This window comes from Phyllobates terribilis, unplaced genomic scaffold (assembly GCF_046119375.1).
Source record: "Phyllobates terribilis strain yellow unplaced genomic scaffold, ASM4611937v1 Scaffold_9__5_contigs__length_417890890, whole genome shotgun sequence".
Lineage (NCBI taxonomy): Eukaryota > Metazoa > Chordata > Amphibia > Anura > Dendrobatidae > Phyllobates > Phyllobates terribilis.
Window position 1 is genome coordinate 330,483,530 of NW_027362769.1, and position 16,935 is coordinate 330,500,464.

Consider the following 16,935-nt stretch of genomic DNA (forward strand, 5'->3'; position numbering starts at 1 on the left):
TGGCAAATTGCTACACAATTACTTGCCGCCTGGCAGAGCACTCTAAGGTATCTAAGGATAATGAACAGAGATACTTCCTTGCTTGTGCAATCTGATCTGCGATCTTGGCTTATTCCAAATCCTGGGAACCAGCCAAAAAAAGATGTCGCAAATGCTTAGCCCATGCCGTCACCGCCTTGGAGAACTAAGTGGCAGAAAAGGCTGGGCAAGGGGCAAAACCTGCCGCTTCAAAAGCAGACTTCGCAACAGATTCTATGTGTCTATCTATGGGGTCCTTAAGTGCCGCAACCTCCACAAGAGGCAGTGTGGTCACCTCAGATAAGCGAGATACTGGAGTGTCAACCACCGGTGGAGTAGACCAGGCGGCCACCAGCTTTGCTGGAAATAGAACACCTCCATACGACTACGCTTTTCAAAGTGTTTGTTTGGGTGTTCAAGCATTCTCGGTAATACCTCTGTAAATTCCTCATGGTTAGAAAAGGATCCATCCTCGCGCTTACCCCTCCTAAAAAAAAACTGTTTCGGTAACAAGAAGGTGGTGGCGCAGCTGTCACTCCCAAAGAGGCGTTAATGGCCCACACCAAACTGTCCACCATCTCCCTCAGCTTTCCCACCTATATGGATCTAGAAAGGACTCAGAACTAGAACTAGATTCTGAGTGCTGAGGGGAGAGAATCCCTTGAAGAGAGGAAAAGGAACCTAGGTGCCTTCCCTGTGAAGGTGACCTGAACAAGGAGGTTACCCGAGGCCGTCTAGACCGCCTTCACGACGAGCCATATTGGTGCGGGGTGGCTGGAGGATCCGATTCACTTGCAGCTGTGATCGGAGCTCCTGGGGCAGCAGTAGTCACCGGCAATCGTTCCACAACTGTAACCAGCGTCCTGGACACCCTGGTTAATTTGGCCACAAACTGAGCTAAATGCTTAGCACCTAACCTAAGACAGATCTGAGACAGACCTCGCCTCCAACTGTCACTAGAAAAAACTGAGGAGGCCTAACTCCAGCAGGCGAGGTATAGTCTGCAGGGGAGGAGCCAATTTTATTTAACTGCAATAAAAGGGTCAGCCTCCAGGTGGCAGCAGACTATCCCATGGCTCTGTGTCCCCAAATGAGACGAACAAGGAAGACCGATTAAACGCAAGTAGTTCAAAACTACGCCAATTTTCCCCATTTTGGACCAGGCACATTTTCAGGTTTTTTTTTTTTCCATACATTCGGTTTTAAGAGCATAAACTTTTTTTCTTTTTCCGTCATTCAAATAATTTTTCCCTTTTTGTTCGTGATACACAGGTTGCCATTTTTACTTCATTTTTTTTAACAATATTCAGAGAAAACGTAAAGAAAAATGTAAACGTGTCTGCTTTTCACATATTTCTTTAATACCAAAATAATATATTTTTAGTGCTGGATCCGGGAAGGGTGAGTACCCAATCTTTTTGCTATTTTAGGTATTTTACAGCATTTAGGGTCCATTTTCCTGTAAATGGAAAACCCTTTTAATTCTGTTCTCTATCTGTAACAATTATTTTTATATATTGGACATGTGTGGGAGTTTTTTTTTGCCAAGAGCAGGGCTAGAATCAGCGGCAGAATTTTTTTTCCCCTTTTTCTTTATTTCACATAGTATGCCCCCTCTGTAAGGTCATAAAAGACCTTTGGGGGCATTTCAACATTTAAATACAGTTTTTATTATTGCGGATTTCCTCTGTAACTATGGCTGGCATATTAGGACAAGTTACAGGGTTAATTCAGTCTCCTGCCTCTTTTGCAGAGCTGATATGAGTCTGATATGACCTAGCAGCTCCTCCTCCCTTCTGGCACCCAGTGATCACAGGATTTCTAGGACGGGAGGTGGTAGCCCTGTTTCTTCTTCCTAATCTGTACACACAGTACCTCCTTCAGCTCTGTGTATACAGCGATCAGGAAGGTAGCGATAGTAATAAACCATCTCTGCCTTGTCTTTGGGAAGTCCAGCTGGCTCCTCACCCCTGCAGGTGCATGATCCCCATACAGCTGTCGACTCTGCAATGATCTTCTAAATCATCGTTTTAAAGTAATAGGCAGACCGGACCAATATTTTAAGTAGATGGGTGGTCCACAATTAGTTTAACGTGTCATCCATATTTAAGAAAACTTTTATATTAGGAAAGACCCCCCCTCCATTATCAAATCAGAGGTTTATTTTCTGTTGGAATCTCCAGCTATAAAACCTGGAAGTTTGACATCAAGTGTTAAATTCCCCTACAGTGCCATCGCAGGGAGCATTATATGAAGCCTACAGCAAACAATAGGCTGCTTCCAGCAAACAATAGGCTGCCCCCATGATTCAGACACGCCAGGCCCTCCCTTGACATAGCTCTTACCTGGGTCCTTCTGATGGCAGTGGATGAAGCATCCCATTTGGTTTAATCTCAGAGGATTTTGTATCGCCTGGTGTACTATGCAGGTTTTTTGCCTTTAGAAAAATATCCTCCAAATTAATATCTGCAACCTAGAAAAGAAATAGGATTTAAATACCTAATGAATAGGGACACATGCTGCGGGGGTCACATAGGCACTGTAAAGCACGGTGGCTCAGCGGTTAGCATTGCAGCGCTGGGGTCCTGGATTAAAAATCCCACCTAGGAGTTTGTATGTTCTCCCCGTGTTTGCGTGGGTTTCCTCCGGGTTCTCCGGTTTCCTCCCACACTCCAAAGACATAGTGATAGGGAATTTAGATTGTGAGCCCCAATGGGGACAGCGGTGATCATGTCTGTAAAGCGCTGTGGAATTAATGGCGCTATGAAAGTAAGGAAAATAAAGACACTCACCTTTTCTGGCCCATTCTGAATAAAATACTGAGCCAAATTCAGAGTGGCCGTGGCATCTTCTGAGGGGTTGTGGCCACCAGCGTCTCCACATTGGATCTCCCTCCTGCAATAACAATAAGTTATGGTGTTACCTTGGTAGTGCACTTATTACATCTCCGTGGTGCAGAGAGTCATCAGAATTAGGCCTCGCTTAGTATTTAGTCAGTATTTTACATCAGTATTTATAAGCCAAAACCAGGAGTGGAACAATCAGAGGAAAAGTATAATAGAAACAGGTCATCAAAAATGCCAAATATTGCAAAAATGTATAGTTATATATTCTGTATAGTATTAATATACAAATGTGACATAAGGCAGAAATCCAAACCATGACATAACAAGCCTGTAGGAAGATATAAGGTGAAGCTTTGTACTTTAGTATCACTTGTGCAAGAAACTTTAATTTAAACCTTCTTCCCGGGTACGGTGCGAAAAGTAGCGACGTGTCAATAACATTTGGATGTATCATCTGGAAGGAAAGGGAAGAAACAATAGTCAGGGACCCTCCGCTAACACCAGACATACGAATGACGCAATGTGTCGCGCTGATCGCTTACCTGCAGAGCTCGCAGGTCATTATTTAACGAGTGACCCACCAAGACGGCATTTGGAGGAAGGAGATCTTTTATTTTTTCCTGAATATCCTTCAATTTTGTTTTCACAGGATGAAGTTTCTTTTTCGTAATCCCTGAGAACCTGAGCAAACGTAAAGAAAACAGATAAGGAAGATTGCAAGGTTTAAAAGAAAAAAAATATTATATCCCCTATGGAAAAGATTTACCTTAATATTAAAAGGGGCTGTTTTAGGAACACAAACTTATGTCCATGCTATTAAAGAGGAACGATCAAGAGTGGCCATTTTTTGCTCTTATTTTATTCCCGCTGCTCCCCTGAATATCCCGCTTTTTTTTTCTTTAAATCAGCCAAACGGTCAGAGATATGGGCCTCTTTATTTTGTGATAATTTTTATGGTTTTTACAAAAGGGCGTGGCTCACAGATCAATTATGCAAAGCTACCGGAAGGCACGCCCCCGAGAATCCTATAAGACACGTCCCCGAGGATCCTATAAGACACGCCCCCCGATCATATGAGACACTCACACCCTCCCAGGATCCTATAAGACACCTGCAAACCCCCTCCAAACCAGGATCCTATAAGACACACCCCCGAGGCTCCTATAAATATAGCCCACCCAGGGATCCTATATTCCCCCGGATCATATAAGACACCTGCAATCCCCCTCCTGTGATCCTATAACACACGCTCCTGAGGATCTTATAAGACACCCCCTTTCCCAGAGGATCCTATAAGACATCCCCCTTCCCAGAGAATCCTATAAGAGACTTCCCCGAGGATCCTATAAAACACATGCACCCCCCTCCTATAAGAACCCCTCCTGAAAATCCTATAGGACATGGCCCCATGGGGATCCTATAAGACCCCCCACCCCCTCCAAATCATATAAGACACCCGCAAACCCCCTCCCCCGGAATCCTGTAAGACACGCCCCTGAGGATCCTATAAGACCCCCTCCAAATCATATGACACCCGCAAACCACCTCCCCCCGGGATCCTATCAGACACGTCCCCGAGGATCCTATAAGACATGCCCCCTGATCATATGAGACACTCCCACCCTCCCAGGATCCTATAAGACACCCCCCCACCCAGAATCATATAAGACACCTGCAAACCCCCTCCAAACCAGGATCCTATAAGACACGCCCCTGAGGCTCCTACAAATATAACCCACCCAGGGATCCTATATACCCCCGGATCATATAAGACACCTGCAATCCCCCTCCCGTGATCCTATAACACACGCTCCTGAGGATCCTATAAGACATCCCCCTTCCCAGAGAATCCTAAAAGACACTTCCCCGAGGATCTTATAAAACACATGCACCCCCCTCCTATAAGAACCCCCCCTGAAAATCCTATAGGACATGGCCCCATGGGGATCCTATAAGACCCCCCACCCCCTCCAAATCATGTAAGACACCCGCAAACCCCCTCCCCCCGGGATCCTATAAGACACGCCCTTGAGGATCCTATAAGACCCCCTCCAAATCATATATGACACCCGAAAACCACCTCCCCCCAGGATCCTATAAGACACGACCTGAGAATCCTATAAGACACGCACCCCTCCCGGAGGATCCTATAAAACATACGCACCCCCCAGATCCTATAAGAAACCCCTCTGAGAATCCTATAGGACATGCCCCCGGGGATCCTGTAAGACCCCCACCAAATCATATAAGACACCCGCAAACACCCTCCCCCAAAATCCTATAAGACACGCACACACCCCAGAATCCTATAAATCACGCCTCCTTAGAAAGGAGCATAAGACTTGGGCACAAAGTAAAAAGGCATATAGTTCTGGAACCATATGGATTTGAAAAAAAAAAAAAAAAAAAGAACAGCGGTCACTCCTCCACCCTAATTCTGAGCCGTAGCATAAGACAGTCCCTTTTTGTCAGTCAGCCTGTTCCTGACTGCACAGTAAACATTACCTTTAATGGAGATGCTCAGAATTAGAAAAACATGGCTGGGCTTTTCCAAAACCAACTACAAACCTATCCTCAGCGACTATGTAATGTGGCCCAAATCACTACAAAGAAGCTGAACTACAGCCCCAGACACAACCCACGGACATATGGGGCACTGTTTTAAGAACAAAGAAGCCATATTTTCTTATCCTGTACAACATTATGCCAATAAATTGCTAAAAAAAAAAAAAGGTGACAAATGAAGGGGTATGAGAGCAGGTCCAGACTACATAAGGTTTGTTTGTAGTCTGTTACCATGGAGATAAACATTCCAGATAATCGGAGCATGTCCTATACATCACTATAAAATAATATGTGGACCAGTCTAACATTTTAAGTCGCTGGGTGTTCCACAATTAGCTAGACGTGTCATTTTTCAGAAGAAAGACAGATTTATGGAAAAACAGAGAGAATACCTGGTCATGTAATTTATTATGGGATTGTACGGCTTCACCAGTTCATCCATAATACATTTTCCTTGTGCATCCACTAATGACACTCTGGTCAGCTCATGCCCTTTACACGTCATACACTGCGGACAGAGAAATACTGCTGTAAGGGATCTAGGAAAACGGTGAATACAAGTCTCTTAGATCATCATGGCCGCCATAGGCCAACGAATCACATCACAATAGATCACGCCGAAGATGCAGCCTAGAAATCACACCAGGCAGAGGTAAGAAGAGGAGAAAAAGGAAAATTCCAAAAAACGGAAATTGGCCGCATCTTCAAGTGGTTAATATACAACTATTCTCATGTGGATTTTCAAAGTAAGAACACCAGCATCATCAGGATCTATTTAATAACGTATACATTTTGTATTTTGACAGAAGGTGGCAAGGGTGCTTTAAATAAGCAAAGCCTTTTAGCCCTATCAAACCAAGACTTCCGTGTATGCAAAATATATCCACCGAAAATAAAGTGTGTACAGGGGCCTATAAAGGATCAGTCAGTCATGGGCGTCTTGGTTAACAGCAAATTAAATTGGAGTGCCCAGTGTCAGGCAGCAGCTGCGAAGGCAAATAAAGTCATGGCATGCATCAGAAGAGGAATAGGGGCATATGATGAGAACATTGTTCTTCCTCTGTATAAAGCGCTGGTAAGGCCGCACTTAGAATATTGTGCACAGTTCTGGGCTCCGGTGCTCAGGAAAGACATATTGGAGCTAGAGAGGGTACAAAGGAGGGCGACTAAGGTAATAAAGGGAATGGAGGGACTAGAATACCCAGAGAGGTTGTCAAAATTAGGCCTATTTACGTTGGAAAAGAGAAGGCTTAGGGGAGACCTCATAAACATGTATAAATACATCAGGGGGCAGTACAGAGATCTCTCCCATGACCTGTTTATACCAAGGATGGTGACAAAGACAAGGGGGCACACTATGCGTCTGGAGGAAAGGAGGTTCCTGCACCAGCATAGAAGGGGATTCTTTACGGTCAGAGCCGTGAGACTCTGGAACTCTCTGGGAGAGGAAGTGGTGATGTCCAACTCACTTAATGAGTTCAAGAGAGGCCTGGACGCCTTTCTTGAGAACAATAAAATTACATCTTATGCTTAGTGATAGTCAATTAATCCAGGGATTTAATCTGACTGCCAGATTGGTGTCGGGAAGTGAATTTTTCCTCAATGATGTAAATTGGCCTATACCGCATGTTTTTTTTTTTGCCTTCCCCTGGATCAACGCTGCGGAATAGCTGCAGTGCACAAGAAATAGGCTGAACTGGATGGACGCTTGTCTTTTTTCGGCCTTATAAACTATATGTAACTATGTTGGATTCCAGCAAGCCCGATCCTTTGTTCTGCTGTTAGATAGGCAGCTGTCAGCCAATTCTGGCAGTGTCTTGTCGCTTTCATGGGTTATGTATTTTTAGCATAACCATCTGTACTGGTCGCCAGGTCTGGAATACGGTCCGTTATATACGTGCCATTTCACAATCCAGACCAAACAAAGGACTGTTGTCTGTAGGTTCCTCACTGCAGTTGGTATGAATGTAATTTTCTGTATCGGATGATCCTGCAAATAATAAAAGGGGAAAAAAACGCATTATATATTATATATATATGTATATGTATTATATATTATATATATATGTATATGTATTATATATATATATATATATATATATATATATATATATATATATATATATATACATATATACACATATACATATATATATATACACATACATATATACACACACACACACACACACACACACACGAGTATATATATGACTGTAATACGTAAAAATAAGGTAAAAAAAAACATCCTGATTTGCAAAGAAAGAGTCATTTACAAAGATTTTCCATTATTTGAGCAATACTACCCTATAGATAATCTTCCTAATTAAATTCAAATGAATCACCACCTTTTCCGGCACGTCATTGGGGGACAGGAGGACCAGGACTATATGATGCTGCTCCTCACCGGGCTACACGCGGCCGCGGGCACCAAGCTACTCAGTCTAGCTTAGTGTCAGTCTAGCTTTTTGTCTTTTCTTTTAGGTTAAGAAAGAGTGGAATGGCCTGTCACGTAATAAAAGATCAAGAGCACAGTGCTGAAAAGGTCCTCTCCGGTCTGAATCGTAGGACCAAATTCCCTAACAGAGCCCACAATCAGGTGACCAGGTGGACGGTCCTTGCCTCCTGCCCGCCCATCACAGCAAATATGGTCCAGGGACCTCAGAAGATAGCCCCTAAAGGGTTTCATAAAGAGGGAGCCAGATACTCCACCTTCAGGACAGATAAATATGTCCCACACTCTCCAGCATGTCAGCAGCCCAGTAACCCAGTCTACACTTAGCCTGATTAACAGCTCCTCAGTGTCACTCCTCCCTGATCTCACACTGCTCAGTATAAGCTGACTGACAGCTCCTCAGTGTCACTCCTCCCACATCTCACACCGCTCAGTATAAGCTGACTGACAGCTCCTCAGTGTCCCTCCTCCCTGATCTCAAACTGCTCAGTATAAGCTGTCTGACAGCTCCTCAGTGTCACTTCTCCCTGATCTCACACCGCTCAGTATAAGCTGACTGCCAGCTCCTCAGTGTCCATCCTCCCAGATCTCACACCGCTCAGTATAAGCTGACTGCCAGCTCCTCAGTGTCCCTCCTCCCTGATCTCACACTGCTCAGTATAAGCTGACTGACAGCTCCTCAGTGTCACTCCTCCCTGATCTCACACTGCTCAGTATAAGCTGACTGACTGCTCCTCAGTGTCACTCCTCCCTGATCTCACACTGCTCAGTATAAGCTGACTGACTGCTCCTCAGTGTCACTCCTCCCTGATCTCACACTGCTCAGTATAAGCTGACTGACAGCTCCTCAGTGTCACTCCTCCCTGATCTCACACTGCTCAGTATAAGCTGACTGACTGCTCCTCAGTGTCACTCCTCCCTGATCTCACACTGCTCAGTATAAGCTGACTGACAGCTCCTCAGTGTCACTCCTCCCTGATCTCACACTGCTCAGTATAAGCTGACTGACATCTCCTCAGTGTCCCTCCTACCTGATCTCACACTGCCCAGTATAAAATGACTGACAGCTCCTCAGTGTCCCTCCTCCCTGATCTCACACTGCTCAGTATAAGCTGACTGACAGCTCCTGTGTCCCTCCTCCCTGATCTCACACCTCCCAGTATAAGCTGACTGACAGCTCCTCAGTATCACTCCTCCCTGATCTCACATTGACAGCTCCAAGATAAATATGTCCCACGCACTCCAGCATCTGAGCAGCTCTGTCGGGGCGCAACCAGAAAAAACACTTGTGGTCACCGGGTCACTCACCAGAATTAACTATAGACAAGCAGCTGACGTCTCTCTTCTCCACCCTCCATATCTGTCTGTGGGAGCGAACTACACTGCAATTAAGACGCCCACAATTTTTTGCAGGGTTGTACCAAATGTATAAGTTATATCCTATCCAGGACAGAGGATAACATATAGATCGGGAAGGTTGAGCATGTGCAGCACATTCTTATCTCTGGCTGTCCCATAGACAATGATTGGAGTGGCGGAGCACATGCTCGACTTCCACTCCAATCAGGCGACGCTCTGCAGATGACTTATAAATTTTGCACAAACCCATTAAGTTAAATTATTGATATTCCTGCAAAATAAAAAAGGGGGGCTGAGAAACTTTAGTTTACACTGACCTATGAATGGAAAATCATTGTTCCTCATCTCCTCCTCAGTGAGTAGATACCTGGTCAGGCCACGGATACTGGTTCCATATTTTTGTTGGGTGGGGTCAGGAGAGTTTGTGAGTTCTGATCCTGCAATGAAAGGAGACTTCTGATGTGTAAAACCTAAAAAAAGGCATTCGAATTTTTAATTTTCGGCCATCTGCTTTGAGGCTCTTTATCTTTACAAGAATTTATATATAGTAATCTATAACCTTCCTATAAGTGTATAATACAGGGTGATTCAAGAAGGACAGCGCAAAAGTAAAGGCCTGGAGATAAAGGGGTTGTCCACTACTCGGACAACCTCCTTCTCAATCACCATGTTACCCCCTTATAAAATGACATCACCTATACTCACCTTTGGTGCAGGAGCCGTTCCAGCAATATAGACCTTGGCTCTCCAGGGGCTCACATGACACTGTTAAGTCATGCAATCCCTGTGGACAATCAGCGGCTTCACTGTCCCTTGAGAGCAGCCGTAGAAACTGCATTTGGTGGCGGATGAAGGAATTGGAAACCAATGGCGTTTATGTCATAGAAAAAACCCAAGCACCCAATAACTTTCGAGATCTGAATGAAATTTTACTGGAATGTAGGATCCCGGAAATAACACCAATGTTGCACCGGCCTCCACCATCGCCAGATGTAACACCCTATGATGTCTTTCTATGGGGCTAAATCAAGGTCTCAATGTATTTGCCCCCCCCCCCCCAGGCACAGGAATCGGAACAAAAGAGGAGTCCATAACCGATGACTGGCTGGCACGCGTCTGGACAGAACTGGACCGATGGAAATCACTGCGAGCATTTGCAGTGTATAGATAACACATGGATAGTGTCTTCATGGTAATAAATCTGTGTTGTGTATGATCATTTTGCACCAAACTTTTTTGAATCTCCTTGCATATAAAAAAAAAAAACCTTTTTAAGATTAACAGTAATTTTACTGCTCACGTGTAGGCCGTACAATACCTTCTGGGTTGCGCTGATCATCCATGTTCTCCTTCTGGTCTGTAACATCCAGTCCAAGAAGAGAAGAGGTAAAATCTCCGGTCGGAGGCGGCATGCTGAACCGCTACAGGGGAAGAGAACGATAACAGGCCATTCATCATCCATTGAAAAAGATCTCTCATGTCTAAACTTCCCCTGTTATTCTCCCTTAAGAATAAGTTAACAAATGGAGGTTTCTGTTTCCCTTCTGGAAGAGGTGTGTTCCGAAACTGTCACCACTGACTGGACAATGTGAGACTATAAGTGCCTATGTTAGTAGCTGAATCACGGCCTATAGGTCCCAGATCTGCAGTAATAGTCTTGGACGCTTGTATTTTCTGTACTTACGTGTTTGAACAGTCTCCTGAGCGAATGGAAGTGTGAATAATACTGGTAGAAATGATGCTGAGCGAGATCCTGAAGCACGACCACCATGACTCCTCGAAGACGCTTCTGATGGTGAAGGGTGCACCAGCTACGAAGACGACACAGAAAATGGCATCGTTGGGTCAGGAGCCCGATGTATTCATTATATGTGGCTCCCCATCCGCCAGCCACTGACTGACAGCTTCCGCTTTATCACTGAGCATACTGTCAGTCATCAGGAGGATGAGGAACGACTGCATATCACACTGCAAGTCATGGCCAAAAATGTTGAGACTGACACAAACTTTGTTTTTTTTCACAACGTTTGCCGCTTCAGGAAGTTTGCCTCAACTCTACATTGTTATAGAGCAAACAGATGAACTGCAAAATCAATAATTGTTATAAAAATTAACTTAATCCCCACTTACTTCAGCCCTGTCACAAAATGAGCTGCTTACATCAATTCAGTAAACTTTTCGTTAGCTTAGGAGGAAGTGGTAACGAGGACAAGGCAGCTGATATCACTCTGCCGTGCTGATTGGATTATGAGAGCAGACAGGCTGCTTTAACAGGGCGGCTGGTGTTTGACATCATTGTCGCCTTCTGTTAACCATGGTTACCTCCAAGGAAACATGCAGTGATCAGTGATTTGCAGGGCTTTACAGGCAAGGACATTGCTGATTTTTAAGATTGCCCCTAAATCAACCATTTATCAGAACAGCGAGAACTTCAAAGATAAAGGTTCAATTGAACTGAAGAACGTTCAGCAAGTGGCAGGACCGTCTCCTAAAGAGGATTTAGTTAAGGGATCGGTTCATACACCAGTGCAGAGCTTGCTCAGGAATGGCAGCAGACAGGGGTCAGTGCATATGCCAGCACAGTGAGGCAAAGACTTTTGGGTGTCAAGAAAGGCAGCAAAGAGGTTACTTCACTCCAAGAAAGACATTAAAGACTGACAGATATTCTGTAGAAAGAATCAGGGATCGGACTGCAGAGGACAGGGGTAAGGCGATCTTCTCTGATGAAGACCCCTACAGACTATTTGGGACATCTGGAAGAATTACTTCAATCCCAGCGAGTACCTGTGGTCAAATCTTTGAAAAACAAAAATATGGCTTAACCGCTTTATGACTCAGGAACATTTCATTTTTGCGCTCTGTTTCCTCCCCCTTTCCCAAAAGTCATAATATTTTTATGTTACAGCACTTCATGCTTCCCTCTGCCGACAAGCTTTTTGGAGATGGAAATGTCATTCTCCAGCAGGGCTTGACCCCTGTCCACACTGACAAAAGTACCAATACCTGGTGTAAAAACAACAGAATCACTGTGCTTGATTGGCCAGCAAACTCGCCTGACCTTAACCCCATAGAGAATCTATTATAGAGAATCTATGGGGTATTGTCAAGAGGAAGATGAGAGACACCAGACCCAACAATGCAGACGAGCTGAAGGCTGCTATCAAAGCCACCTGGGCTTCCATAACACCTCAGCAGTGCCACAGGCTGATCGCCTCCATGCCACACCACATTAATGCAGGAATTGATGCAAAAGGATCCCCGACCAAGTATTGAGGGCATTTACTGAACATACATTTCAGTAGGACAACATTTCGGATTTTAAAAACATTTTCAAGCTGTTGTTATAAAGTATTCTAATTTACTGAGATAATGACTTTTGTGTTTTCATTGGCTGTAAGCCATAATCATCAACATTAACAGAAATAAACACTTGAAATAGATCACTCTGTATGTAATGACTCTATATAATATAGGAGTTTCACTTTTTGTATTGAAGAACTGAAATAAATTAACTTTTTGATGATATTCTAATTTAGTGAGATGCACCTGAATATGTTTGTGTCACCATTTTTTGAGGCTTATTTTTTTTTTATCTATATCATTTTGGGCCACATAAGATGTTTCGATCTCTTTTTATTGCATTATTTGTGGGAAGTGCATGCCCAAAAAATGAAAATTCTGCTGTTTTGTTTCTTTTTTTTTTCTTTCGAGGTTTAATAGATGACTTCAATCATTTTAGATTTTGATAGATCGGACTTTTTTGGACACGGGCGATACTGGAGTACGTTTATTTTTTTACATTTTTTTTTTTAATAATTCAAAAGGGGGATTCCATTTTTTTTTATATTTTTTTAAAACACTTATTTTTACTTTATTTTTTAGTCTCCTTAGGGACTTATATAATTTGATCACTTATACTACAGTGGGTACGGAGAGTATTCAGACCCCTTTAAATTTTTCACTCTTTGTTTCATTGCAGCCATTTGGTAAATTCTAAAAAGTTCATTGCTTTTTCTCATTAAAGTACACTCTGCACCCCATCTTGACTGAAAAAAAAAACAGAAATGTAGACATTTTTGCTAATTTATTAAAAAAGGAAAACTGAAATATCACATGGTCATAAGTATTCAGACCCTTTGCTCAGGAACTCATATTTAAGTCACATGCTGTTCATTTCCTTGTGATCCTCTTGAGATGGTTCTACTCCTTTATTGGAGTCCAGCTGTGTTTAATTAAACTGATAGGACTTGATTTGGAAAGGCACACACCTGTCTATATAAGACTCCACAGCTCACAGTGCATGTCAGACCAAATGATAATCATGAGCTCAAAAGGAACTGCCGAAGAAGCTCAGAGACAGAATTGTGGCAAGGCACAGATCTGGCCAAGGTTATAAAAGAATTTCCACATTACTCAAGGTTCCTAAGAGCACAGTGGCCTCCATAATCCTTAAATGGAAGAAGTTTGGGACCACTAGAAGTCTTCCTAGACCTGGCTGTCCAGCCAAACTGAGCAATCGTGGAAGAAGAGCCTTGGTGAGAGAGGTAAAGAAGAACCCCAAGATCACTGGCGCTGAGCTCCAGAGATGCAGTAGGGAGATGGGAGAAAGTTCCACAAAGTCAACTATCACTGCAGCCCTTCACCAGTCAGGCCTTTATGGCAGAGTGGCCCGACGGAAGCCTCTCCTCAGTGCAAGACATATGAAAGCCCGCATAGAGTTTGCTCAAAAACACATGAAGGACTCCCAGACTATGAGAAATAAGATTCTCTGGTCTGATGAGACGAAGATAGAAATTTTTGGTGATAATTCTAAGCGGTATGTGTGGAGAAAACAAGGCACTGCTCATCACCTGCCCACTACCATCCCAACAGTGATACATGGTGGTGGCAGCATCATGCTATGGGGGTGTTGTTCAGCTGCAGGGACAGGACGACTGGTTACAATTGAAGGAAACATGAATGCAGCCAAGTACAGAGATATCCTGGATGAAAACCTCTTCCAGAGTGCTCTGGACCTCAGACTTGGCCGAAGGTTCACCTTCCAACAAGACAATGACCCTAAGCACACAACTAAAATAACAAAGGAGTGGCTTCAGAACAACTCGGTGACCATTCTTGACTGGCCCAGCCAGAGCCCTGACCTAAACCCAATTGAGCATCTCTGGAGAGACCTGAAAATGGCTGTCCACCAATGTTCACCATCCAACCTGACGGAACTGGAGAGGATCTGCAAGGAAGAATGGCAGAGGATCCCCAAATCCCGGTGTGAAAAACTCGTTGCATCATTCCCAAGAAGACTCATGGCTGTACTAGCTCAAAAGGGTGCTTCTACTCAATACTGAGCAAAGGGTCTGAATATTTATGACCATGTGATATTTCAGTTTTTCTTTTTTAATAAATTTTCAAAAAATTCTACATTTTTTTCAGTCAAGATGGGGTGCAGAGTGTACTTTAATGAGAAAAAAAATGAACTTTTTAGAATTTACCAAATGGCTGCAATGAAACAAAGAGTGAAAAATGTAAAGGGGTCTGAATACTTTCCGTACCCACTGTATATGCTGCACTTCTGCGGTACTGCAGTATATAGCAAAATTGCGGTTCTCCTATGAAGCCCAGTTATAGGAGGAATAAGATTCCAGTAATGGGGACCTTCAGTAGACCCCCGACTTTAATGGTAACCCATCGATTCCCCTGCGATCCCCATTGATGAATGTCCATGAGGAATAACATAGGACAGTCCCAACACCAATAGTGCTCCAGAACTCTTGTGTAATAAAAGATACAAGTATGTAGTAAAGCAGACAAGTCAGGAGAGGGGAAGGGTCCTCTTTTAGCGTTGCATATAATAAAGCCCAAAAACCAAAGGTTAATGATCAGCGCACCTGGCTTGGGTGGCACTGCCGCCTTTTCCAATAGCAGCATACTTCAGGAGCTGGTGCAGTTGATGGTGCTGAATTTCACAGTTATCACAAAATAAGGCCGTTGACAATCTGGGCGATTTCTGGAGAAAAACACAAGTAGCAAAAATATAATAAATAAAATAAAAATATAATAAAAACAGCCTGAGAAATTTCTTAACGAATTAACATGTGACTGACATCCGCAAGCGCCGGCACAGACCACAACTACCGTGCAGAGACCAGACGGCAGCTACAACACGATGACGGACGGCACAATCTAATTTATTACACTCACAGACATGAACCCAATGTGAACAGAGACGTTACCTCGACCCTCTGCGGGAGTAAACCGTTGATTGCTTCTCGGCTCCCACCGCCCTCATCCCTTCTCCTCTTGCAGATGGTCTCTTCTTCTTCTTCATTATTGAGTGGTCTTTTCCGCTGCCTCGTAGATTTAATTTCACTCATTTCTTCCTAAAACAAAGGAGAAACTGAACAATACAAGAAAAAAAAGCCATTACTTGTATCACTAGCACTTGTGTCTGGATCAGGCATGAAAATGCAAATCTGGGAAAAGGAGGGAAACGCGTTCAGATGTGTCAGTGTGGCATTAAGACATTTTATTTTTTCTCCCAGGAGCCGCTGGCTTTCAGTTATAGAGGCGTGCTAGTGTGGCCACGGTCACCGCTCGCTATACTGTGAGCAGCAGCTGGAGACACGCCCCGGCTTGCTTTGTACAGATGTGGCACTGCGAGGCGTCAAGCTAAGTGTCGGGGTGTGCCATCAGCTGGACTCACAGTGTAGTGAGCGGTGGGGCGCGTGCGACAGAGAGGGCGCGCGACAGAATATTTTCCAGCTCAAAAGTTCAAGTCCCCATTGTTTTCAATGGGGTTTTGGTTCCTGTTTGGGTGCAGTTCTGATACCCAAACAAAACTTTGAAATAAAGTTCAGCTTAGGTACCAGTCCAGAACCCGAACTTCCATGGGTTTGCTCATCCCTACTGATCACCTCTCCATTGGATAGGCGATAACTGACAGATCAGGGTGTCCCGCTGCTGGGATCCCCATTGGTCACCAGCAGAGTTGAATAGAGCTGCAGGGCACATGCCATGGCTTGTCACTCCATTCAGCTTTTCCTGAATGTGGTCTGGTGGCGAGGGGAGAAACAGTATAGAATGGACGACAAGTCTCTCGGTTTGGTGATTGGTGGGATCCACGCTAAAGCCCCCCGTACATTTTAGATAACAAAAAAAAAAAGCACACAATGTTTAATAACTGCAGACGGGGCACTAGGGTTTTCTGAACAAGGACTACCCCTTTAAATAAACGGCCGTCCATGTAATTAGCAGATGGCTCCAGTCCAGTCCACTCATAAGGATCTGCTCTCGTTCTGGCACATCCTGGGGGTCCTAAGCAGGGGGGCTCCCCTCACTGTTATCTGTACGCCCTAACAGTACAAGCAAAGGGTTAAATCTTCAGGGCATTCTCCCTTTTTCACAAGTAAATCTGCACAATTTAGTGTGGATTTCCTGCTGTGGATTTCAGTCTCAAGTGGCTGCAAAGTAGGAGAAATTCGCAGCAGATTATCTCTAGGTGTGAACGTTCCCTGACGCACAAGCGGATTGTGCCTCCAAGTTACCAGAAGATGAAGAGACAAGGAATGGAGACAGGTGACAGTCCACAGCCGGCACCGCTGTACGAGCACCGGGCTTCTCCGCTATTACCCCCAATATCATACACACCAGCCGCGCACATAACCGGGGGGAACCGGCAGCGGCGGAGCCGGAAACTCA

General features: G+C 44.2%; 1 protein-coding gene across 6 annotated transcripts in view; it reads right to left on the reverse strand.

Moving 5' to 3' along the window:
- REXO5 (RNA exonuclease 5) overlaps positions 1 to 16,935 on the reverse strand; it is a 28,710-nt gene that overhangs the window by 11,634 nt on the left and 141 nt on the right. For 2 of the 6 annotated variants that reach the window (XM_073647974.1, XM_073647970.1), the window contains exons 2-12: positions 15,471 to 15,634; positions 15,126 to 15,244; positions 10,928 to 11,054; positions 10,562 to 10,664; positions 9,561 to 9,680; positions 7,331 to 7,419; positions 5,822 to 5,937; positions 3,407 to 3,545; positions 3,224 to 3,318; positions 2,811 to 2,913; positions 2,364 to 2,491 (exon numbers count right to left, since the gene is read on the reverse strand). In XM_073647974.1, the coding sequence (XP_073504075.1) occupies positions 2,364 to 2,491; positions 2,811 to 2,913; positions 3,224 to 3,318; positions 3,407 to 3,545; positions 5,822 to 5,937; positions 7,331 to 7,419; positions 9,561 to 9,680; positions 10,562 to 10,664; positions 10,928 to 11,054; positions 15,126 to 15,244; positions 15,471 to 15,611 (1,280 nt within the window). In that variant the 5' untranslated portion in view covers positions 15,612 to 15,634. Of the gene's footprint in view, positions 1 to 2,363; positions 2,492 to 2,810; positions 2,914 to 3,223; positions 3,319 to 3,406; positions 3,546 to 5,821; positions 5,938 to 7,330; positions 7,420 to 9,560; positions 9,681 to 10,561; positions 10,665 to 10,927; positions 11,055 to 15,125; positions 15,245 to 15,470; positions 15,635 to 16,781; positions 16,931 to 16,935 lie in introns of those variants that run through there. The other 4 variants (XM_073647973.1, XM_073647971.1, XM_073647972.1 and 1 more) reach the window with 4 other exon arrangements.